The following is a 24,627-nucleotide window of genomic DNA, read 5'->3' on the forward strand; positions in this document are numbered from 1 at the left end:
TGGCAGCAGTTGCTGGAGGTGCCACGTTCTGCTGAAAACAGCACAGCCCAGCACTGAGCTGGAGGGCTCCACTGCTGCCACAAGGTAACGGACAGGGATTGGGGCACAAGGTGACTTCGTGGCTTAGTGTGCCTGGTGCCCTGTACACGGTAGCAGACAGGTTGTGAAGGAAGCAGCAGCATGTTTGTCTCAGAGAAGAGGGAGCATCCCTGTGAGAGCCAGCCCCTGCCCTCAGCAGTATCTGACTCTGCTAAACTCACCTTCTGCAGCTATGAGATTTTATCATCTCTGCTTCTGACAGAGTCCTTACCATGACCTATCCATAAAATTTGACGTGATGAGTGACATTTTTTTATAAGACCAACTGTTTCATTATGAAACATTTGAGGTTGGAAAAAACAATCCCAAACAAATAAGAACATGCCACTATAATAGGGCTGTCGGTGTGTTCCACATATCCTCCTTCTGGCAATTGTGGCTGAGCGTAAGAGGCAAGTACGCCTTGTGATCGTGAGAGACCAGCTGAAAACATGAGTCACACAGCCAGACCTTGTGACTTGGTGGAACTAAGAAGGTCTCCTTAAAGGCAATTTGTGGAAGAATTGGAGAGAAACACAATTTTTTGAGGTCAGCCAAAGGCTAATGAGAGCTCTTTCATAGCCTGATTGTGTTGCCTGAATTTCTGTATTTCAAAGCCAGTCTAACTACTTTACTGCTGAAGCGTTGTAACTGAAGAGGCTGCAATAATATTGACGAGTAATCCTGCCAGAACCTGAGATGGTATTCAATATAATACAAAACATTTTTTCTGGTCGCGTATTGAACAAAGAATTAAACAACCACATGGTTCCCCTGAGCGCCACTCATCTTCCTTCCCAAAAGGCATGCATACAGATGCTTTGTACGTTGAGTTGTCAACAGCTGAGGCTTGTGGCCAGACTCACATGTTCTCTACCTTTCTGCCTGTGAGCTGCAAGAGGCTCCTCTCCAGAGGAACACTTTTTCATAACTTAATTAGATTGGCGCCATCCGTGCAGCTCCAGTTTCAGGTTGGCTTGGCTTTTCCCTGGCCCCGGCTCTCCAGTGCAGAGGATTACAGTAGCACTGAAACTGGTCCTGAACCAAACCTTTGGCAGCCACCTCAGGTCAAGGAGGCAATTTGTGGAGCTGCTGCTGCTAAATTAGAAATAAATAAATAATCAGTGCACAGCCCTTAATGAGAGGCCAGCAATGAGAGAAAAAATGCTTTTGCAGCTCTCATCTTTGCATATACGTAGGAATAGGTCGCATTTCTTTTCTGCACGTACAAACCACTTCAATTAGAGCAGAGTGAACTCTGGTTGTGTTCTCTTAGTCTGGACTTGCAACACGCTTATTCCACAGTTGCTTTAATGGGCCAGCAATCCAATCAGTCTGACTAAGCTCTGCTCAAGGAGAGATTCCAAGTGAAGTTTTCAGCAGATTAATTGAATCAGTTTTGAAATGGATTGAGGCAGCATCGCTCAGACACAAAGCCCTTTCCCCTGTTTGATTGTATTCTACTAAACTGCAACTCCAAGAAAAGGAGATTTACAAGCAGAGACCAGAGGAAAGGGAAAAGCAAGGACACCTCTGCAAGCTCATCACTCTGAGTGTCACCTCCTGACTGCACAGTGCAGCTGTCTGTAGCCATAGGCACCTGAGCTCCCTTCCCCTCCTGCCACCCACAGCCCACGGCCTCCAAGCACAGTGCATGCCACTCATGGGTGCACCAAGGTGCCTGGGCTCACCTGTGCAGCCAGAAAGCATCATGCTTGTGGCTGCTTCACCAGCTGTAGTGGTGGATTGCCACCCATCCCTACCAAGCAGTGTTGGATGAGCCAGATGATAAATGGCAACTGAATGGGAGCCAGGTGGAATAAATTAAAAGGAACTTGGAAAACCTCTTCAAAGGAAGAAGTATTGGCATTTGTTGAGATGGTGAAAAATGACCATTCTTGGTAGAGTGCTAATTATAAATATATGTGTATTGTCACCTCACTTCTGAAAGCAAAAGAAAATGGATTCAAACCTACATCACAAATATTCTCACCTGAATATAAATAAACACAATTAGACTCTGATTATTATCATTTACTAGTTTTCCACACTGGAAACAAAGAGGTAAGCAAAAGAAGTTCTTGGGTGTTCAAAAGGGACTTCAGGGATCTGGGAAAGTTGCTGAAGGGATTGGGAGTGCAAGTAGTATTCTCTGTCCATTTGGTTGGTGACTGGGATCCACACAAAAGGAGGAGGGCGGTCATGCTGAACAAATGGCTTTGTGAATGGTGTCTCACTCAGGCCTTTGGGAACTAAGGCTTGGGATGCAGCCTTGAGAAAGGGGGAATGCTGACAGCAGATGGGAGGCGACTGATTAGAAGGGCCATGAAGATTCTAAGGAACAAGCTGGCTGGGCTGGTTAGCAGGGCTTTAAACTAGATATGACGAGGGAAAGGGGTGTACTGGGTGACAGAGAAGAGTGTGGAAATGCTATCACCTTGGAAGGTGGTAGGGGAAAACTCCAGACTGGTTCTGGAGGTAGGTATTAGGGAGGGCTCCTCTGAGAAGGCAATGAGGCCAATAGCCCAGCTGGAGTGCCTCTATACCAGTGCATGCAGCACAGGATATAAACAGGAGTTAGAAACTGTGGTGCAATTGGGAAAGTATGACCTAATTGCTATCACGGAAACATGGTGGGATGAAGCCCATGATTGGAATTCTCTGACTAAGGGCTACAGACTTTTCAGAAGGGATAGACAGGGTAGGAGGTGTGGGGGAGTTGCCCTCTATGTTAGGAATTGCTTAGATTGTGAAAAGCTGTGTCTGATAAACAGCCACGATCAGGTTGAGAGCTTGTGGGTTAAAATCAAGGATTGTTGTAGTAAAGGACATCTAGTGGTTGGGGTCTGCTGCAGGCCACCTGATCAGGGGGAGCCTGTTGACGAGGCCTTCTTGCTTCAGCTGCAGGAATTGTCACGCTTGCAGGCTCTTGTCCTGATGGGGGATTTCAACCACCTGTATATCCGCTGGGATAGCATCACGGTGGGTGGCAGACAATCCAGGAGATTCCTGGAGTCTGTTGAGGGTAACTTCCTTATCCAGGTATTAGATGAACTGACCCAAGGTGAAGTCCTACTGGACCTGGTGCTCACCAATGTGGAGGAAAGCATTAGAGAGGTTAAAGATGGAGGCAGCCTGGGCTGTAGTGACCACGACCTGGTGGAGTTTGTGATCTTGAAGAATGCAGGCTTGGCAAAAAGCAGAGTCAGAACCTTGAGCTTCAAGAGAGCAAACTTCCAGCTGCTCAAGGAATTGCTGCATGGGATCCCCTGGGAAACTGTCCTTAAGGGCTTGGGTGCAGAACAGAGCTGGCAGCTCTTTATGGACCCCTTTCTGAGAGCGCAGTGGCTCTCCATCTGCAAGAAGAAGAAGCTGAGCAGGGGAGGCAGGAGACTGATGTGGCTGAGCAAGGACCTGCAGCTTAATCTGAAGGAGAAGAGGGAAATGTACAGGAAGTGGAAGCAGGGTTTCGTAGCCTGGGAGATATACAAGGCTGTTGTCCATGTGTGTAGAGATAGGATCAGGAAAGCCAAGGCACAGATGGAGCTGAACTTGGCAAGGGATGTGAAAAATAACAAAAAGGGGTTCTATAGGCCTCTCCATAGGCAGGAAGAGACACACCAAAGAGAGTGCTCCCTCTCTGATAAAAGGTAATGGAGAGCTGGCTTCCTCAGACATGGAAAAAGCTGAGGTAATCAGTGAGTGCTTTGCCTCAGTCTTCACTGGTGGTCAGGCTCCCCATGTCTTCCAGGATCCTGAACCTCTAGGTGAGAGTGTGGGGAGTGGATTCTGTCCCACTGTAATGGTGGAACAAGTCCGAGACCTCCTCATGCAATTGACTGTGTGTAAGTCCATGGGGCCAGATGATATACATCCCTGGGTTCTGAGAGAGATGGCTGATGTGGCTGCCGAGCTGCTCTCCATCACATTTGAAAAATCATGGCTATCGGATGAAGTCCCTGGTGACTAGAGAAAGGGTAACATTATTCCCATTTTTAAGAAAGGGAGAAAGGATGACCTGGGGAACTACAGCCTCACCTCTGTGCCTGGGAAGATCATGGAGCAGATCCTCCTGGAAGCTATGTTAAGGCACATATGAGACAAAGATGTGATCTGAGACAGCCAGCATGGCTTTACCAAGGGCAGATCTTGCCTGACCAATCTGGTGGCCTTCTATGATGGAGTGACGGCATCAGTGGATGGGAGGAGGGCGAAGGATATCATCTTCCTGGACTTTTCCAAAGCCTTTGACAGGGTCCCTCACCACATCTTTCTCTCCAAATTGGAGAGGTACAGATTTGAAGGATGGACTGTTCAATGGATTAAAAACTGGTTGGCTGGACGCAGCCAAAGGGTTGTGATTAATGGTTCTAAGTCAGCATAGAGGCCAGTCACAAGTGGTGTCTCTCAGGGGTTGGTCTTGGGACTGGTGCTCTTCAACATCTTTATCAATGACATAGATGATGGAATTGAGTGCACCCTCAGCAAGTTTGCAGATGACACCAAGCCGAGTGGTGCAGTCACAGAAACAGAGCCACGTGCGGCCCCAGTAGGTAATTCATTCACTCTCATTCCTAGCACTTGGTGCCAGCTTGCTCATTTAACCTGACTTCGGTTGTCCTCCCTGAGCTGTTGTTACAGCCTTCTCTGCTGAACAGAGGAAGATTTAGGAGGGGCCATCTCCATCCCTCTTGCTGAAATCCGTGCTATTCTGAATCGTCCCTGCAATGACTGGAACAGACTCATCTTGGAAAGTCATTCATTCATACACTGCTTTGCTCTTTGTTGTGTGGTTTTTTGGAATGTTTTTGCACCCCTTTGGCAAGCATAGCTTGTTGAAGCCTCAACCAAAGCTTCTGTCCTCCTGCAAGGCTGTAGTACCCCGCTTCTCCTGCACCCCACTCCTCCTGTGCCCCACTTCTGCACCCTCTGCTCTCAGCTTAGTTCAGAGGAGCATTGCCCAGGGCTCTCCACATACTTGCAGCCCACAATCAGGGTCCAGTGGTTCTGACAGGACGTGCCCTGAGCCCCTTTGGCACAGCTCTCAGGCAGAAGGCTGTGCTGCTGAACTTAAAAAAGTTGTCCTTTTCTGCTGATGGACCAGGGAGTAACCTGCCTTCTCACAGGAAATAAACTCCTTGCCACTCCTTTCTGACACAGAGTTAACATTACCCGTTCTGTGATTGCCCTCTGTCATCGCTAGGACTGCTTTTCTGCTCTTAATGATTTTTTTTAAACTCTTTATTCTTCAGATATTTGCCTGTGCAGGATAATTCCATCAAGGGCAGCAGCTTCCTTCACTGAATTTATGCATTTCACATCATCATTTTTCTTTACTTTTTCCTTCTTTGTTAGTGATTTATTTGGTAGTTTCCAATTGCTGCTGAATTTGGATGAGCTTTTAGTGTGAGCTCCTATAATGGTTGTGGAAGGAATGGGGAGGGACACTGATCATTCATTTCTCTTCTGTTTTGTTTACACTTGCAGACTTTTCATTCATATTTGTTCTATATAGAGTTTTTATCTGTACCCATTTGCAGTCTTCAGGAACTCCGGGAGAACTCTTTGCTACTAACTATTAACTATCACTTGTGCTTCTCTTCTCTTTGCCCATATATAGTGAGGCCACAGGTTCATTCTCCATGCAAGAAGCTGCCCCCGGTGTAGGACTCAACCACAGCTATTGCCAGTCACATTGAGGGACGCCATCTCCCTCTGCATGCAACTGCTTCTTTGCCACATGAGTATTGCCTAATAGTTCTGGAAACTTAAGGCTATGCACTTACTGGATCAGTGGGACCTCAAGAACACTTTGCATATTGAAGAAACTCATAGTGCCCATCACACTGTAGTGAAAGCCTCAATGAGTACCAACCCTCAACGTTTTAACATCTTAAAAACCCAGCCCAGATTAGGCTTCTTCCTAGCACGGTGACCCCATGCTGATGCAATGCAGATGATTAAACTAATCCAGCTGTGGAATAAGAATTTGCCCTGTATTTATTATTTAACAACCACTTCTAGCCAAATAGGACTACAGTTAATTGCATGAGCTTGCAAGTAAAAGGAAACCATACATATGTTCTGTTTCAAAATAGCATAACCAAGTGTTTTGACTGATATTTAGATCCACATACAACATTTCTGTTGTAGTGCATACTTCACAATCACCACTGAAATTGTTGATGATTTTTTCGTTAAAAATGAGATAGCAGCTCCATGCAAGTTGTTTCTGTGCAAACAATTCTTGATGTGAACATGATAACACCAATATCGTCCAGAAGGGAATTGACAAGGGGCATGTTTCTGCAGGGCTGCTGCTGGGAGCCATGTCGCCATTGCCCAATATTGCACGCTTCCAGGCAGGGTGGCATTTTTCACGAGTGGCTCTTTGAGTTTCTATTTCATGTGCTTGGGTCTGTGCGCTTTTTAGAACCTGCTTACCAGAAGGTGTGCACTGACTCCTTGCAACTGGGCTGCTCTAAAGTGCTTCAAGTTGAGGCTTAGGAAACTAAAGCCTCATTGCTTGTTTGCTCATTTTCAGTCAGGCCCCTTTAGAAGCACGTGGACACTTTTGTTTTCTGTTCTTGTTTGAGCCAAAGCCAGATCACAAAATCTGGAAGTCCTCTGCAAGATGAGGCTTCTTCCATGTTTCACACAGCTCCCTGAGTGTTTCACCATGAGTACCCAAGATGCAGCCATGAAACAAGACAAAAGTGCAAATGCCAGAGAACTAATTGTGTGTTCACAGCTCTCACAGTGCTTTAGCCACGGGCGAGCTGTGCCTATGGACAGGGCTGACATGTGTCACTGTGAGCCTGACATCCTTCCCTCTGCTTCAGACCTGGCATGTGCAGCAGCACCTGGGCTCTGAGGTGAATCACCCACACTGCTGCTGGAGGAAACCTCCATGCAGAGAGCAGCAATATCCGGGCTGGCCATACGGTCCCATTCCGTGCAGCCTCAGCTGATATATTTCATATGGTTTTGTAGCTGAAGCCGGGCCAGGACTTCTCCAGCTTTGACAGAAGGGCTAAATGAGAGTAGGGAGTTTTATGTGCCTCTTCCCACAGCCTTGCAGTGCACATGCAGGAAGCCATGGATCAGCGGGTCCTGGCGTTGCACACCAGCAGGTACGTGTGTGGCCTGGCAGGCTCTGCAGCACTGCGCCGCTGGAGCCCCACATGTGGGACGCATCTCTGTGGCAGTGTGGTCACCCCAAATCCCCATCTGCACGCTGCTTACTAATGCCACTGTTTAGATGTGATTGTTGTAGAATGTCTTCCTGGAAAATTGCTAAGCACGTGGTCACAAACAGAGGGCAAAATCCCAGTCTCAGTGGCTCATACTTCAGGGATGAGGAGAAGGCCTTGACCCTAGCACATCACTCAGCTTTGGTGTCTTAAAGCGCAGGAGACACAGAGGGCATTGCATACCCTCTGCAGGCTGCTGTACATAGGGGCCCACTGCACAAGGGCTGCTGTGCATACAGTCTGCAGGGGAACCATCACCTACCGCAGGTCCTGTGCTGTGTGTGAGCAGGAGGAAGACAGTGATTCTTCACTGTTTCTGTGCCTCAATTTCCCCACTTGGCTCCATTTCACCGCTCAGGGTAGGATGCAGCTGTGGCGGGGAGGATGGAGATGGGGTTGCTGTCAGTTCAGCAGCCCTATTGCTGCATGACTTGGAGTATAAGCTAACAAAATAAATCTGTTTTCCTTCTCATTTTCTTTCTTATCTGTGATTTTCCACCAGAGGAAACAGAGGGGGGAGGCAGTGAGAGGCTGTTATCATGCAGCAATGAAACAGGCTGTGGAGGGAAGGATGCTACTCTTCAGTGATCCCAAATGTGCTCCCAAATCTCAGAAGAGCCGAATATTTCAGCTGAAAGAGTCAGCTATGAACTAATCTATTCCCCAGGCACTGAAATAGTTGTCATTATTGTACAGCATCAACAGCCCATTGAGCTGAATGGGGGCAGCCAGAGCAGGGCTAGTGTTTCAGTCTGTCCACCTGCAGCCTAGTAAATAATGGAGAGGATAGTTTACTGTTACAAGGGGATCGGAACTGCCTGGCTGAATGGTCACAATCCAAGGAAATGTGTTTTAATTTAGCTAAATGAAAAGTAATACATCTGGGAACAAAGAGTTCAGGCAGTACCTACAGGACAGGAGACTCTGCCTCAGAAAACATGATTATGGGATTGTTGCAGTGATCACCTCTGCAATCCCTGATGATTCAGTGGTTCAGCAGGACAAGAGGGCACATCTGATGGTGGGAACCAGCAGCAAGTGATGGGAGCTGGAAGGCAGAAGCATCAGCAGGAGCATCCCTGGGCTGCAGTGGTCTTCCCTGGTGTCCATCTCCTAGTGAGAATATGATAGAATCATAGAATCCTTAGAGTTTGAAGGGACCTCTGAATGCTATCTAGTCCAACTCCCCTGCAATGAACAGGGACATCCACAGCTAGATCGGGTTCCCCAGGGCCTGATCCAGCCTCACTTTGAAAGTCTCCAGGGATGGGGCATCAACCACATCACTAGGCAACCTGTTCCAGTGTCTCACCACCCTCACTGTAAAAGATTTTTTCCTTATGTCTAACCTAAACCTACCTTATTTGAGCTTGGAATATGGGAACGCCAAGGAGGCCACTGGAGTGGTCTGGTGGCTGGGAAAACAAATGCCTTTTTGTTGTGTAAGGGTTAAAACATGCAGTCAAATCAATTGTCCTAGGGCAATGGTTAATTTTCCTCTGTGACACGGAGCACAGAAATGTGGTGTGGGGACACTGAAGTTACACTGATTCAGATATGACATGAGCCCCTACTACTTAACAGTGTGTAATTATGGCCAGGCAGGAGAGGGCAGAGCACCTCACAGTGAAGGGCTGCCTTCACAGACATTCCTGAGCCCACTTCCAGAGATGGAATCTCCAGCAGGCATATTTAAAGTTTTATGGGATCATCATCTTCTAGAAGTCACCCAGTTCTCATTTCTGTCCTTTTCTGTCATGATGATGGAAAAAAAAAAAAAGAATAGTCTGCATTGCCTTCTATTTGTTCATTGCTCCATGCTGAGACAGTGACTGTGCTGAAACTTTAAGGTTTGGGGATGAAGATGTTTCTTCTCTTGTGCAAAAGAGGCAGCATGTTGTAGGGTGTTTCTGGCTTTTCTTTATCCTCTTGTGAAGCACAGGAAGCTCAGGGGAGAAAATGCTTTGGAAGGTGGGATCTGGTACGGTACATCTCTCCCCTTGGGATCTGGCTGTGATCCTGCCTGTGACTTTCACCACCTCCATGACTTGCTGAGTCTGCTGGGGGCAGAGGAGTCAGCATCCCTAATCACTGTCAAAATCACTCAGGTACAGCACATGAACCAATTCCCTGGATTGGTCTCCCCTGGTCTTCACTTGTGGCGCAGAGCAGTGAAGCTTTTGGAGGTCTATGCTTCTTAAGCCCACTTGGAGAGCCCAAGCTCAATATTGGTGTTTTTGACCATCCCATGAAGTCACAAGGTCCTATCTCTTGGTTGTAGAAGTGTCATCTTCAACACTGAGAGCTGGGAGATCAGAACATCACTTTCAATAACGAATCTAGTCACACTGAATAACAGGTCCAAAATTGTGTTTTAACCTTTGTTCAAAATATATGAGATCCTAAAATATATGGAGAGGGGCTGAGCCCACACAGGCAATGCTCCTGAGACAGTCCTACATTATTGCCATTGACTTTGATCACTATGTCAAGAGTCTCAGTTACTACTTCTGGAAAGCAAGGCAGCAGCTGGCTTTCCAACCTTACTTAATGACTTTCTTTCTCAATAAGGACCACAGAAAGATATTACATGCTATGGCAGAATTTAAGTCTTTGTACATTGCTTGGTCTCACTACATTCACAGACCCACCTGAACTACAGAGTTCACACTGCAACTACTATTTGAACTTTTCCCAGTACAGACCTTGGGTTTTGGAGGCACGCACTACCAAGAGAAAGGCTAGCTGAGATGAAGGGGTCTGGCTCCATCTCCAGACCTTCTCAAATCGTGGGAGAGCTCCTCTCATGCACTTCTGACTCAAGCACATCTCCAAATATAAACATAATGTAATAATAAAAAAAATAAAGGAACCAAGAAATAGCTGTAACCTTCCATCCAACAGTGGTTGAGTTATTACCACAGTTACATCACAGCTGAAACAGGTGCAAGGAAATAAACCTCCCAAAAGTTTCTATTCAGGAGGGACATGACTGAAGAAAGCAGAGGGAAAGGAGGAAGGCGGGGGTAAGGGCAGGAGCCAGGGGATAGAGAGGAAGTTGTTTCTTTCAGGATGTGGCCGACTTAGTAGCTGTCTGAACCCAAGAGATGCCCTGGATGCTCCTTCTGTTGCTGTCTTTGCTTTTTCCATTTTCAGGATGTCTGCTAACAGAGAGAGTGGTAACACCACTATTGGCTTGCCCTCTGCCTGCCCTATTGCCTGGGACTCCACATCCCTCTGAACTGCGTTAAGACCTGATGCAAACAGACGCATATCCTTCCAAGCATATTTTATGCAATTTTCAAGGAATCCTTCAATGACTCATCAGTTCAAGCAATTCTCTCTTCCCCAAAACTATGGGGAAGGGAAACGATTATGAGAAAGCTCATGTTCCTCCAGCAGCTGCAGTTGCTTTGGGGATTCATCTGACTGAACCTAGATGTCTCCATCCAAACTATTCAAGCCAGACTCCCTTCATGGTGAAGAATATGGAGAAACACAGGCATGCAAGTTCTTCATCTCCTCCCTAGGTCAGTGTCGAAGACAGATCAGGTGAATCTTGCAATGAAGAGGCCATGTGTGGGTCTGTGAAACTGGATGGAGACCATCCTTTACCTGGTGTCCAGTCTGAATGATCTGGGATTAAAGGGCCCAGTGAAAAGCGTTCATCATGGTGGTGGACCCACAAGTCTCAAGCATGTCCAAGTGCCACAGACACTTGGGCAACCTACAGTGGGATGCTGGAAGCCTGCATCCTGCTCTGCAGCTCTTGGTGGCTCAGCTCTGTGTGTCGACTGTCCCTTGCCTCACACCCAGCTGGGTGTTGAAATGGGAGCATTTCCCATGCTACTACACACGCCATCAGTGGCGTGTGGGGAAAGGAATTGTGGGAGCTGCAAGAAGCACCAGTGATGTTACTTTATGTTGTTATCTGATGAGAAAAGCAATGAAGCAAAAATGCTTTGAGCACGCAATGACCCAGCTCCTCTGTCAAAGTTTTGCTGCTAAGGACTCTCAAGACCTTATGTGCACCCATGACTGTAACCCGTGAGTAAGAGCATGAAGCATGCACTTAAGGTAAATAAATGGTTAGAGGGAGCTGCTCCAAGCCAGACTTCTTCCCCTGCTTTTTTCTTTTCCTTTCTCACTCCTGAGAGACAAACAAAAACCCGAATGATGTCATGAGGCCATACATTTGGCAAGCGCCTTGCTACTCTATCCCAGGACACGAGTAGCCCATTCACCGACACTGTCCTTGCATCGGCTGGAGGTGCTGTGCGCGGGGCTTGGAGCAGAACCCCGCAGCTCAAAGCAGTCTCAGAGGAGTGAGAAGGCTTTGCAGATCTGCAAATTGTTCTACTCAGTAGCACCAAAACTAGTGGAGGGCCCATGTACCAAAATTCCAGCTCCCTGCTGTAGGTGGCTGACTGATGGAGAGGGGCTGGTGCCATGAGGGTCTTCAGTTTACCTCCCAGAAGCATCAGAGAAGTGAAAGTAAATTGGTTTGCTAACAAACAGACAAACACAAATGTGCGTGTATGTATGTGGGTGCACAAAAGCATGGCCTGTATTTTGGAAATAGCTGAGGAGCCAAGGTCCTCCTGCTGCTGTAGGAATTCAGAACCTCCTCTGGGCCTAGGGACTCAGGTTCCTCATCCTCAGCAGCACAGTGAGAAACAATTTCACACTGGGCCTTTCACTAAGCAGAAATGGGGCTCTGCACCCTTTAACCTGCCAAATGGCTGGTACCAAGGTAGCTCTTTGCTCTGTGCTGGGTTATTTCTGGGCCAAGGAGTTGGAAACTTTCTTGAAGAGAATGACAGCGGAGAACAACGTGCCTCTGCTTTATCTACTGAGAATCACACCAGCCGTGTTCCACTCGCTCTGAAAGGGAGAGGCAGGCCCGCAGTGCTCAGAGCCAAGAAGGCATGTATGCACTCTTGCTTAAAGAATTGATCTCCTAAGTGAACTGTCAACTCCCAGTGGCTAGAAAAATCTGCAAACAATTTCTAGTCACCGAACAAAGCAAATCTTTGTACTGAGCTGTAATAGTTCATTATTAAATAAAGGCTTCTTTGTTATGCTATAAAAAATGGTGTGTACTCCACTGCTCTTCATAATGCTCCTTAGTGTGAGCTTGCAAAGCTCAGAAAATCATATTTCATATCCCATGAAAAAATGACATAGTTGGTTATTTTAATTATGCTAGGAGAAGCACAGGTCGAAGGAAAGATCACGGCAAAGATTTGGTTTGAACTTTATTGTTGATGCATTTGATTCACAATCATAGGAGTGGACCCAGATACCCAACTCTCTCACCTGCAGGAGGCACAGTGGGAGCAGCATGAGTAGAATCCCTCAAGAAGAGAGCGAGTGAGAACTTCAGCAGCTGCTGCTCCTGCTAGTGGTGTTGCCAATTGTGCTTTCTGCAGTTCGAGGCTGAAGTGAGACAAAGCAAGATTCAAAGGGTGTTCATATTTTCCCCGCTAGAAAAGCAAATGTGTTCCCAGCTCTCTTCTGTTGCTCTGCACCCAGCAAGCTCCCAGGAACACACCACGAATCCCAGTCCTGGGGTCCCACATGCCCTGCAGGCATACAGGTCCATCAGCCCTGCTAGATCCAGTGTTTCTCTCTGCGTCCTATTGACTCAGGACCCCCTGGCTGGGCATCGAGGCCACAGGAGCCATCCCTGGCATCTGCCACTCAGCTGAGAGCAGCTGAGCAAGCTTTGGGCAGAAGGCTTCTCCCAGAAACTCCCCCCACGTCCTCTCCACATTCAGCTCTAAACGGGGCTGCAAATGAGCCAACCTAGATCAGGCTGAGCTGCTAAATCATTTCAAGTGGGTGATTCATATGCCAGCTAATAATAGCAGCTGCTGGCCATGCCAGCACAATGACTGACCATGGAAGTTCCACATGGCTGCAGGCTGCACCCTGTCAGCTGTCATGGGCTGAGATGGCTGTGGCTGGCGGTTTGCCCCTGAGGGCAGGTTTGCCCCTAAGGCCAAGCGTGGAGCTGCAAAACATGCTGTGGGCATTTCTGCCATCGGGGCTTCTCCTCTGGTAAGTGATGCTCATCTTCCCCATCAGACTCTCAGCTCTCCCTGCCCAATGCTCCTCTAAAGCAGGGATTTCACTGCCTGGTGTTTGGGCATCTAAAAGCAAGCAGTGTTGGTGACTGAGGAGGTCTCTCCCCCATGAATAACATGGCTGAAGTCTTGTTGGGTCAGTGAGTGGTTGTGGTCAGCAGCCAGCATGGCACCACGCAGTGAGATGAGACTCCTACCACACAGCAGCACTGACCTACAAGCAGCATCTTGTCCTCAGGGATGGGATTTCCTGCTGCATTTATCAGCTTTGTCAGGACAAAGAGCTCGGCCAGGAGCTGGACCAGCCTCTGGTAGTGAGGGAGGATGAGCAGCAGCAGGGACCAAGATACATACACATTTAATGTTATGGCCAAAGCCAAATGCAGTCAGAGAGAAGTGCCCAGGAGATAATGTAGGCTGGGGCAACAGCATGCAGGAGGGGAGGGGAGAGAGAGAGCTGCCAAGCCCATGAGGACAAGTGAGAAATGCTGGGATGATATTAAATCCAGCAGGAAAGCCACATGTGATGAAGGCACATGCATGGAGCTGAACGAAAAGTGGCACTGCTCTTGGAGCTGGGGTGTGGGGATGAAACACTCCATGCTTTCCCTGGCAGAGTTTGGTTTTGCCATTTGTTTGCCTCAAAATGAGACTGACCCCCCTATTCACTGAGTGCTTTTGCAGCCTTTTTTTTTTTTTTTAATTGTCTCCGCGAAATCTGGTGTTTTGTCTGCTGTGGCCTAGTGTTTACCAGCAAGAAGTCTTTGACAAAATACTCATGATCAGCAAAGACACTGCAGTGGGAGCAGTGCTTAAAAAATGCCACTGTCTGGGGCACACTGGGACCAGTGTTTGGGCTTCTGATGCTCTCTGGTTTGAGGTGTAGCAACAGGCAGAGGAGGATTCCCTGAAGCACTTCGCCAGCCAGTGCCGAGCCCTCTCTTTCTCCGTTGATGCTGCAGCTGAATTGGAGCCGGGCACTCTCCCAAGGCGAGCAGAGCTCGGGTGAGGAGCTGGTTGAAACCCAAGCTGCTTCAGAACACGAAGGTAAGCAAGAACTGCTATGCTGGTTCAAGACTGCACCCCACAGAGCTGAAAAAGGCACTGCCTCCTAATTTTGTGGCTCAGCTTTGCATGGCTTCAAGCACTTAAACTTCTGTAATTTGGAGAAAACAGCAGCAATCTCCAGGGGAGTACCCGAGGAGAGGAAAAAACAACACAAAATGTTTTTGTTGTGTTTGTTTTGTTTTCTCTATGCCCCAGGCCAGTTTTGACAAGGGAATGAAATCCAAGGCAGGGAAAGGATGGAATGCGGGGAAGTGTAAGTAGCCATGCACCAATGCTGGGCAGCCAGCAGCCTGCAGCCAGGCCACGCTGCAGGGGGACATTAGAAATTAGAGGACTGACCCCACCGCAACCACTACCACTGCATGGCTTCCGGCTCAGGCAAGCACAACCAGGAGGTGCAGCCGCACCTTTTTCGGTTCTCACAGACAAACTGGAAGGAGGTTACAGAGAGCGATGAGGACCAGGTCAGTGGAGGCTGAAAGCAATCAGCACTGCCAGGAATCAGCCCTTTTCCAGCAGCAGCCCTTTAGGTGGATGAAGGATTTGGCCGGTGAAAACATTGCCATGACCCTGGGGCACTGTGGAGTGCGTGGTAGGTCTTCAAGAACAACTATCTCAAGGCAAGACAAGCACATGGAATTTTTCCCTGTGATTCAGGAGGACTGGGCTAAGGCTGGCCACTCATGATGCAGAAACAGGTTTTTTTTCCAGCAGCAGATGTGCAGCAGCAGGGACAAGTGGGGTGGGGAGGCACACACACCTCCCATGGTCCCTCCCATGCAGCCAGGCACTATAGCGTCTCACTCCTGCTCCCCATCTCTACCATAGGGCCAGGTAGAGGGTGGTGGCAGTGGGGTCGTTCAGCCCAGCTAATTAGCACTGCTATTTCTATCTCTAGCCTTTTCTCAGCTTGTATCCATCTGGGGCTCTCTTCGATCATTACAGAGCTTTCCACTCTCTTGTTTTTTATTCTCTCTCACTCTGCCTTCCAGATTTTTGCCACTGTTTCATGTTGCTGTCCAAGTTATTTGTCTTTTCTGTCTTGCTCTGGTCGTGGGAACATTAGCAATGTTTTTCTGTAGAGCAGGGTGGCTTAGAGACAGCCCTGCAGACCTGACAACTGTCCTGGTGTTGCTGGCAAGACTGGAGCAGCTCAGCCAGCCCCCGATTGCCAATCATGTTCCCAGTTCATTCCCATCTCATCTGCCCACAGCTCCTTGCTCCAACTGTGCCATGAGACATCGTCACAGCCATGGAGCTGCACCCCATGCGAGGAGTCCGGCAGGGTGTCGATGTGGGGGCGCACGTGCAGGTAGACACCAGGTGCAAGCACTCCCATTAAATGCCATTTCTTCCCTTGCTCTGGCCCAAATCTGCTCCTTTTTTTACCTGGGAGAGCCACTGGGCCAGTCTGAAATCAGAGAGGGAAAATGGGCAGAGGCAGTGGGAACAAGAACAGTGGAAATACAAATGGGTTATGTGCTTCCTTGGATGGAAAGAGGCCCAGGTTGTTAAATAGGAGGCAATTTTAGCATGAGTTATTATTATTGGTTGTTTGTACTGGGAAGTGGTGCCTCGGGGCTCCCATTCCACTAATCATGTAACAAAACTATGTTCCTCACACAAATAGCTTGTATTTCAGCATGCAGAGAACAAGCAGTCTCCTTCCCATTATCCCCCCTTGAAAAAACTGTATGAAGATTGCACAGTCAAGCCCACAAACACTGAGAAAGGAAAAAATGACACTGGCCTGCCCTGTGGTGCCATAGCTTACAGCCATCCTGGAAGCCTCACCGTCACCTTCAGCTCCTCCTGTGTATTCCATTCGCAACTCTGGCAGGTCTCAGCTCTGCATTGCTGTTATTAGTGATTTTTTGTTGCCCTTGTGTTTGGAGTTCGGGTGTATTAACTTCACACGATCTGTTTAGGATGTTTAACACAGCAGTTCTCCAGAGTACATGCCCCTCTGAAGTAAGAAACCATTTAATAAATTCAATTATTAATTCACAGCTTTGGCACCAAAACACAGACTAACTGAAGGTCAACAGCATCCACTAAGTTTGGATGTTACAAACCAAGACTGTCCTGCTGTTTCTCAGTTTTCTGAGGACTTGGCACAATGCTGAGCTGTGCCATGTCAAGTCACATCTCCTCCTGCACACACATGGGCAAGTCTTTACTGTTTTAGCATTCCAGATGTCACAGAGTCTGCTGCTGCTTCTGTCATGTCCGTGCCTGAGGCGTGCCTTCTTTAGCCACAGCGGGACAGGCTACAGAGGGATGGTGGAGGGGGATGGTGCCTTGCTGAGCCTGCAACTGTGTGTAACCAGTGCTCACCAGGACATCATATTGGTGGAGAAAGCCCCCAACCCATGAGCTGGTCCTGGAGCTCGACCATGCTCTAGGCAGATTTTGACTGGCAGCGCATGAGAGGAGGTAGTGTGGCTGCTATCAAACCCCAGTCCTGCCACAGGCTCTCCTTCACACTATGAACCGCTCCAAGGCCACTCCTCCTGCCTCACTTTCTTCTCACCTGGTCAGGCAACACCTCTCCATCCTGCCCAAACTTTAAGCTTTTAAGCTCTTCAAGCTCTTCAAACTTGATGTCAAAAGCTTAATAACAGCTGAAGAGTGAGGGGAAAAAAAAAAAGCCATGAAAAGGCCTTTTCAACCAAGGCCTTGTCCTTGGAAATGATTAAGCAGTTTTGGTCAAGCTAGGAGTCAGGCAAATACTGAGCACTAGGAGAGTGGTATGGGTCTTGCAGAGATAAATGCAATCGAAACAGAAGTCTTGAAATGAGATTGTCTTGATCACCTTAAAATGAAGCAGCCCTACAACTCCTTCTAGTGTTTGCCTCAACTAAAAGGACATTGCTTGCTCTGGATGCACACTACATACAAGCCCGCATGACTGCTATACTTAACTGGAACACTCATTAAATCAGTCCAAGATCTTCACTTTGAATTAGACTGCATTTAAGCATTTTGAAGGCCACCCAATGATCCACCAGAGCGACCATGTGCAGACTAACCCAGCCAGACTTCCCCAGTCCTATGCTTCTTCCTAGGTGGCCAAATCTTTGGCAGAGATGCTTGCTAAATGAGGTAAGAAAAAACAGCCTCCATATAGCAGGACAGACTCTTAACACAGCTTGGCTTTGACCTCTGAAATGCCCGTGGCTGGAAGTTAATCACATTGGTTCCTCCTCTCCTTTCAAAATTTTGTCTTTGTGAGACTGCAGTTTCATGTATTCCTCCATTCTGCATCCCCTGCCCCCCTCCCCTGAGGTTCTTCTTTAAAGAGAAGGTCTTGACTCCCTGTTGATATTTAAAATGGGAATGAAATGAAGCAATCAGCTGGGAAGCACAAACAGAAAAGTGAGTGGACATGAGTGGAACTGATACACACTGATCACAACCAATCCGCCCAGTTTAACTGAAAAAGAAACAACTCCCTCCCCCAAGGAGATATTTTAAAAGCTAAAAGCTAAGAACTTAAGTACAAAGGCTTTTGTGTTTTTATTGACATTGTAAGAAACATTTTTTTCTTTGTTACAAAAGAGCTAAGTGGTTCTGAAAGCAGAAGTACAGTTCATATGTACACAGTGCTACAGACCCTTCAGATCAACCTAAGGCTCAAGAAACAACAGATCATAACTGCAGGTTTATCAAATGAAGATCACTAAGGCCAGTTACAGCCAAACACTATTCCTACTGTACGTAAATGTATTTACACTATTACAAAAAGAAAAAAGAAAAAAAAAAGGATTACAAGCTTTATTTAAAAAAACAACTAAAAAAGTTTTAAAATGAACACATTTTTATCTTACACATCTGCAGGACTGACAACAGTAACTTTTCAATAGGCGACATTCTATCAATCCAAAGACAATAACACATGAATATCAGAGGTTTACAAGACACTTGAGACACTATTAACAGTGATATGTGCTATCAGCTGAATGGTAAATACAGCCTCATTGTGAAAATTTGTCAACATATCTTGGTCCCTCTCTGTCACAGGATAACACAAAATAAGGCACATACATTGCGAGAATATAAACACTGCTGTTCAGAAGGATGAGCCACTGTGCAACACGTGTGGGTGAGCTAACCAGCTATGTCATCAAGAGAGAGGGAGGGGAAGGAGGCAATGACTGGAAGCAAGCAAGTGAGCCAGGGTTTCAATGCATGTGTCATTTGGGACCATTCTCCAAGGAGAGAATAAGATTATCTGTTGTGTGGACATACTAGGCCATAGTACTTACCAGCAACCCCCTGCTGGAAGCCCACTGACTTGTTCGCAAAAATACCTTTAATCCACCCAGTCTACTTTATGGACGAGCTCTCACAGGTGACTCCAAATTTGTGGAAAGTAAAAAGGTCTGTAAAAATGTGAGCAAGGCAGATGTGCCCAAGGCCAACAGTAATTGATGTGGAAGATCCTCAAAGAGCCATTAGAAAAAAGGGTGATTTAGAGTCAGGCTGTGACCACTGCAATGCTTTTAAAAAAAAAAAACAGGAGAAAATCACAAAAACTCCTGCATTTTCTAGTACTTCATGGTGAGTGGTGGGCTTCCAACTGCCAAATGCATCAAACACACAAAAGCAAGCTTCAGCTCTGTGACTGGAAGACCAGGAGGGTGCTAAGTAAACTTGTGAGTGACATTGGTGGGATTTTCCCCAGACTATCACACATCCAGAAGGTGGTTACCAACTTAACGCCAGTGTCCAGCCTTACAGTGCCATGTTCTGAGAGCCTGCTCTACCTCATCAAAACAAAACAAAAAATGAAGATAGCTGGGCTACGATGTATTGGTACCTTCACAGATGTCAACAAATCAGGTTCTTTAGCATCAAAAACAAAAGTATGATAGGATAATAAAAGCTGAGAAGTGATATGTTTATGTAAGAAAAGAGGCACATACGCTTCAATGGTGAAAATGATATACCATTAGAACAAACTCTCCAGGGACATTGTGGAATTTCTGTTTCTTTGTCATCCCCAAATCAAAACTAGATGACTTTCTCAAACATGTGGTTTAGGCCAAGACACATTGTTGGCCTGAAACAGGGCTAAGTGAGTGACAAAGGTTTGTCAAGTCCAGGAAGGCAAATCAGATACTCAAACAGTCCCTTCTAGCCTGAAGCAATGTGAATGGATTCTCCTAAGCTCTGATGAATCATATCTTTCCCAGCTTCAATTGAACCAGCAAATACAATTATAAACTGGAAAACTGAGTTCAAAAAATTCTTCTTTTTTAATGTATTGGTTCTGTAATAATAAAAGGCTTCTTTCCTAAGCCACCTCTTCCCAGCCTAGTCATAAGCCTCACCATTGAAATTGTTTATAAACATGTAATTGATGGCTTATTGAACATCCAGCCACTGGTTACCACAAAGCACTCGAAATACTTCCAGCTGATGTGAGCACAGCCTTTCCTAATGCTCTTTCTCAGCAGGAGCATGAGCTATTAATACCATAGCACCGCAAGGTAAAGTGTGGCAATAGAAGCATCCCTCTATCCAAACCAGCTGACTGTCTTGATAAGCTCTGCTCAGTTCCCTCTGAAGGCTGGAGACCACTACAGAAGGGCTGTCAGATCTGACAATGGGCAGGAAGGTCAGGAGGGGAACCAGCAATGGGCAAAGAGCACAAAGGGAGGGAGTACACGTGCGTAATGCAGATGAGAAGAAATGCTTGTTAAAGATATGGAGAAAAACAGGAGCAGGACAATGATAAAAGCTGTAGGACACTGAGGAAATCTTTTTATTTACATTTGTCTTGATCTCTGACACTCCAGCTCACATTTAATATGTGCTGTGATAAGCCCAAGTACAGCCTCAGCAATGGATTCATATGTTTTCTTTCAGATTTACAGCTTCTTCATCTGCTTGTAACAGCTGATAATAGATTGATGTTATCAGAGAACTCCACTTAGGCTGTATTCCTACACATTCCTCAAATGCTATGCCCTGAACAAGCTGCTATTTCACCCTTTACTACAGTTAAAAAAAAAAAAAAAAAAAAAAGTGCTATGGCATTCTGAACTTTAGGTATCACCTTCTAGTGCTATTCTTAATTCTGACTGGGCTAAAATGTACCTCTCTTCATCATATATCTACGTGAGTTCCCCACAGGCATTGGACCCATGACTGTAAGCATTGGTACCTCTTGCATCCCATTAGTAGCAGTAAGAGCTGGACTTGTGTGTAACTTCTAGAAATGAATGAACTTGAGGCTTGCTCTTTTCAGTGTTCTCCTGCCCAGTTGCTTACCCAGGAGCACAGTGTGTGCAGGGGGCACAATGCAGACAAAAAACCACTACAAGAGCTGGCTGTTATGGAGAGAATTCCATCCACCTTTACCAGGGAGTAATGTCATGCTCACAGTGCGATGAGTCCAATTTTTGCTGGTGTAACTGAGCCTAGGCATTGACCCACTGATTTGCCTCAAGCTGAAATGCACATTGCTCTCACCAAGTTTAGAGCAACTGGATTAGTATTTTCATGTTTTGATAGGCTACCAGACCAACTTACCGTTCAGGTTGTTTCTTTGCTACTTTAAATGGCAGTTTCAATCTTTTAATTTTGTAAAGCCCAGATACACTAGAAAAACATTTAAGACTACTGGGTAGCTTTTAATCACTTGAATTCACTTGGCTAGTCTGTTTGCTACTGGTTTAACATGCCAAGACCATGTTTCTTTTGAATTTGTAACCATGTGTTATGTCAATGGGCATTTCCTTACTGTAAAACCCATGATCCATCTAACAAAACTGTATGTGTTAGAAAGAATGCGCAAGACAATTCTTCTGGCAAAGGAATAGTTACTGTAAAAAAAAAAAAAAAAAAGGAAAAAAAAAGAAAGTAAAAGAGTTCCCAGCCTGGAATACTGGAGTATTGTAAGAGCCTGATCATTTCTCCACCGATGTGGTATGCAAAGAAGGGATTACAAACTGTTCAAATCATCAAACATTCATATAATTTCACTATCCAGTCATTTAAATGAAAAAGTTGAAAAACATAATACTAAGTACTGCAAATAAAATGGGAGTTATAGTAAGAAAAGCTTTCTTGTCCTCTGTCTCTTCTGAAATGGGTTAAACACGCACGACACAATCTCTGCATCCTTATGCAAGGCAGTGACATCTATCTTTGTGTTAACAAAAATCTTAAACATTTGCTAGGTATCAAAAGGCTGGTGGGTTTATATTTCTTATTTGCATATTTTTATATATTTCTTGTGCTCCATAAGTCTGGAACTACAACTTAGGGGAACCATGGCAGTGCATTCCTAAATTGGTTGTCCACCTCAGTGTGATGTACTCAGTGCATCCAGAGCGGATTTTCTCACTGTATGTTCACTTTACATCCTGCATGGTTATTTTGTGCCTTTATGTGTAGGGAAAAAATTGCAGTAGTTTTACAAAGCCGAGTTTCTTTTGACTAACAGAAAATTAAGCTGTTTCATCAGAACTTTCTTTCAAAAAGCAAACAAAACAAAAACATGCACCTCACACGTTTACATTGGTTTACAATTAAAAAAAAAGAAGAAAGAGGAAGCGTACAGACATTCAAAAAGGGAGCAAGAGAGAGAGAGGCAAGTGAGAGGTGAGGGAATGGGTGTAGCAATACTGATTCAAAACTGAAATGGAAGACAGTTTCTCCCTAGAACACTTTAGGGTTTTCAGAGTTCTTATTCCATAAAAGGAATATACTTGAAACACATCCCATTTAGGTGAGATGAGATTGCTAAAATACATACACAACTAAAAAATTTGAGTCTTTTTTCATCTGTTATCTCCTAAGCGGGCTTTTTTTCTTTCATGTCTATTGCATAACAGCAAGAAACTTGCTTTCTTCTGCAAGTGAGGTCAACAAAGAATTCATGTCCCCAATAGCCATGTTGGTTGTGCTTACAGGCATAGCCGGGAATGTAAGAGACGCTCGGGGAGTGGTGAGGCGTGAGGAATTGCGGGAGAGATTCTGAATGATGCTTGGGCTCAGGGCTCCTGAAATTAAGCTGACATGGTCTCCATCATCTATGATAGCATCAAAATCAATCTGCACACCCTCTAGGCTGTTGCTGTCAAGGCTGTCAACTGTGCTTGATACTTGGTTAGCCCCTGGGGAAAGAAGCTCAGAGGAGTTTGCAGTAGCAGTCTCCTGCAGCAGGCAGTTAGCTTCCGAAACAAAGAAAGAAGAACCTGTTTTCATAGCTTGGTGGCTAAAGCCTGTGGTTTGGTCATATAACTGACCAGAGTAATTCTGCATATTAGAGCAGAACTGCTGTGATTGACCTTGCATCTCCATCTTAATGGTGTTTACCCTGTACGTCTGGTTACCATCACTTACATGTCCTTGCTGTTGTGCCAGGTTGTTCCTCAACATATTTTGCCGCCTGTTGCTACTGTAATTAGCACACAGCTGGTAACTCTTGGCCACTGACAAACCCGAAGGCTGGTTATCAATGGTGTGAGATGCCGGTGGACAACTCTGTGGCCCTTGATAGAGGCCGCTTTGTGAGGTAGGACTAACCTGCCCTAGCATCATTGGACCGGAGTGATTGACTCCCTGGTAATGAATACCATCTCCAACAAGTTGGTTTTGCAAATATTCCTGTTCCATCATATTCCTATTCTGCATCCCATTTGCCATACTGGTGGCTTGATCACTGGATGCAATGGGATGACCAAAATTTTGCTGGTTCCCACTCACTGGCATGTTGCTGCTTCTCGGCTTCTGCCCTTGAACTGCCATGCCACAGGAATTGTCCATTGCCCCAGAAATCATCGGTTGCCTGCTGATGCTTTCACCATAAGGCTTATTGGCCTGCATGCTGAAAGAACTATTGGCTCCGCTGCCAAGGACCATGTTCTGCTGTAAACTATAGGAACCATTGTTTTCCATCAGGTTCTGATAGCCATTTTGCTGGGCCACATTGCTTCTCTGCAAGTTCTGCTGCTGAACCATCATGTTGTTATACAGTCCAAAGGCTCTAGCCTGCTGCACTGCTGAGCGCTGACTACATTTCAGTTTTGTAGGAGATAAGTCAGAACTTCCTGAGCTTACTTCATTCCACTGAATGGGTAAGTCACTCTTGCTCACCTCGGAGCCTGCAGGCTGACTGCTTGCTGGAGGGGCTCGGTCGAAGTTGCTAGGATTGTTGTTTCCTAAAACCACACTGTGATGTGTTTTGTTGCTGTCTAGGACATTGTTCAACAAGTGGTCGTACACGCCCTGGTTCTGGGAATTCAGATACTGAACCACATCATCTGGCAGGAGATCCTCATCGTTCAAACTGCCACCTGCTTCCATTGTAGCAGCCTCCAGGGTGACATTCTCGCTGATGCTTGGAGGACAGGGGGAACTGAAGCCACGGAAAACACCTCCTTCAGAACGGGTATAGTTCTGAAGGACAAGGTTGCGCTTTTCCATGGATGGAGGCAAAGCAGGAGAATGAAAGCTATTAAGACTGTTGAAATGTTGGACTCTAGAGACAGAGAGGTTATTGGAGACCATTCTTACCGGATCGCTGGCTCTCCTTGTCCCATTTCCTAGAGCATCATGAGATAGAAGATGCCTCCTGCTGTAACCATTTGCCCCACCATCACTACATCTTCGAGGGGCATTCACTGGAGGCAGTGGAGATATTCCAGACTCCCTGCAGTCACCCAAGAGTGCCATCCTTGTTTTGAGGCTCATCCTCTCCATATTAGGCAGTGGAGTTGGTGGGGGTCCACCAGTAGCTGCTGCATATTTAGCTTTCAGCCTGTACTGCTGGGCCGGGGTGAGGCTGAGAAGACTTGGCAGGTCATCACATTGGCTTGCTTCACTGGAGCGCCGAGAGGCGTCCGTCGAGATGGGGTCATAGGAGTCCGCAACACTCACATTTTGTGGTCTTCCCTCAGCCTGGGAGGCATCACTGGACCTCCGGCTGGAGAAGCAAGGTGAGATTCCAGAAGACCTGCGGCTGCTCAAGTAGGCTGAACTGATTGTGCTCGTATTGCTGTCCCTCCTGTTTAGCATGTTCAACACAGTGATGTCCGTACTTGAAAGTTCATTCCTGTTTGGCAGAATAGTCATGGATCCTCCTACACTGCAGCTGCTGTTTGATTGGGTACCTGGAGGTAAAA

The 24,627-nt window shown here is 46.4% G+C and overlaps 1 protein-coding gene and 1 long non-coding RNA gene across 7 annotated transcripts in view; one reads left to right on the forward strand and one right to left on the reverse strand.

Moving 5' to 3' along the window:
• LOC110393459 lies at positions 13,211-23,843 on the forward strand. Of its 2 annotated transcripts, XR_002435021.1 has the most exons (3): positions 13,213-14,467; positions 23,405-23,580; positions 23,702-23,843. It is a non-coding gene; the product is annotated as an uncharacterized LOC110393459 (long non-coding RNA). The 2 variants fall into 2 exon arrangements; XR_002435020.1 differs by lacking the exons at positions 23,405-23,580; positions 23,702-23,843 and adding an exon at positions 14,684-20,521 and having other exon boundaries at positions 13,211-14,467.
• GLI3 (GLI family zinc finger 3) overlaps positions 21,138-24,627 on the reverse strand; it is a 203,862-nt gene continuing 200,372 nt past the window's right edge. For all 5 annotated transcript variants that reach the window (XM_021386345.1, XM_021386346.1, XM_021386347.1 and 2 more), the window contains one exon: positions 21,138-24,615. In XM_021386345.1, the coding sequence (XP_021242020.1) occupies positions 22,322-24,615 (2,294 nt within the window). In that variant the 3' untranslated portion in view covers positions 21,138-22,321. The remainder of the gene's footprint in view (positions 24,616-24,627) is intronic.

This window comes from Numida meleagris, chromosome 2 (genome assembly GCF_002078875.1).
Source record: "Numida meleagris isolate 19003 breed g44 Domestic line chromosome 2, NumMel1.0, whole genome shotgun sequence".
In the NCBI taxonomy this organism is placed as follows: domain Eukaryota; kingdom Metazoa; phylum Chordata; class Aves; order Galliformes; family Numididae; genus Numida; species Numida meleagris.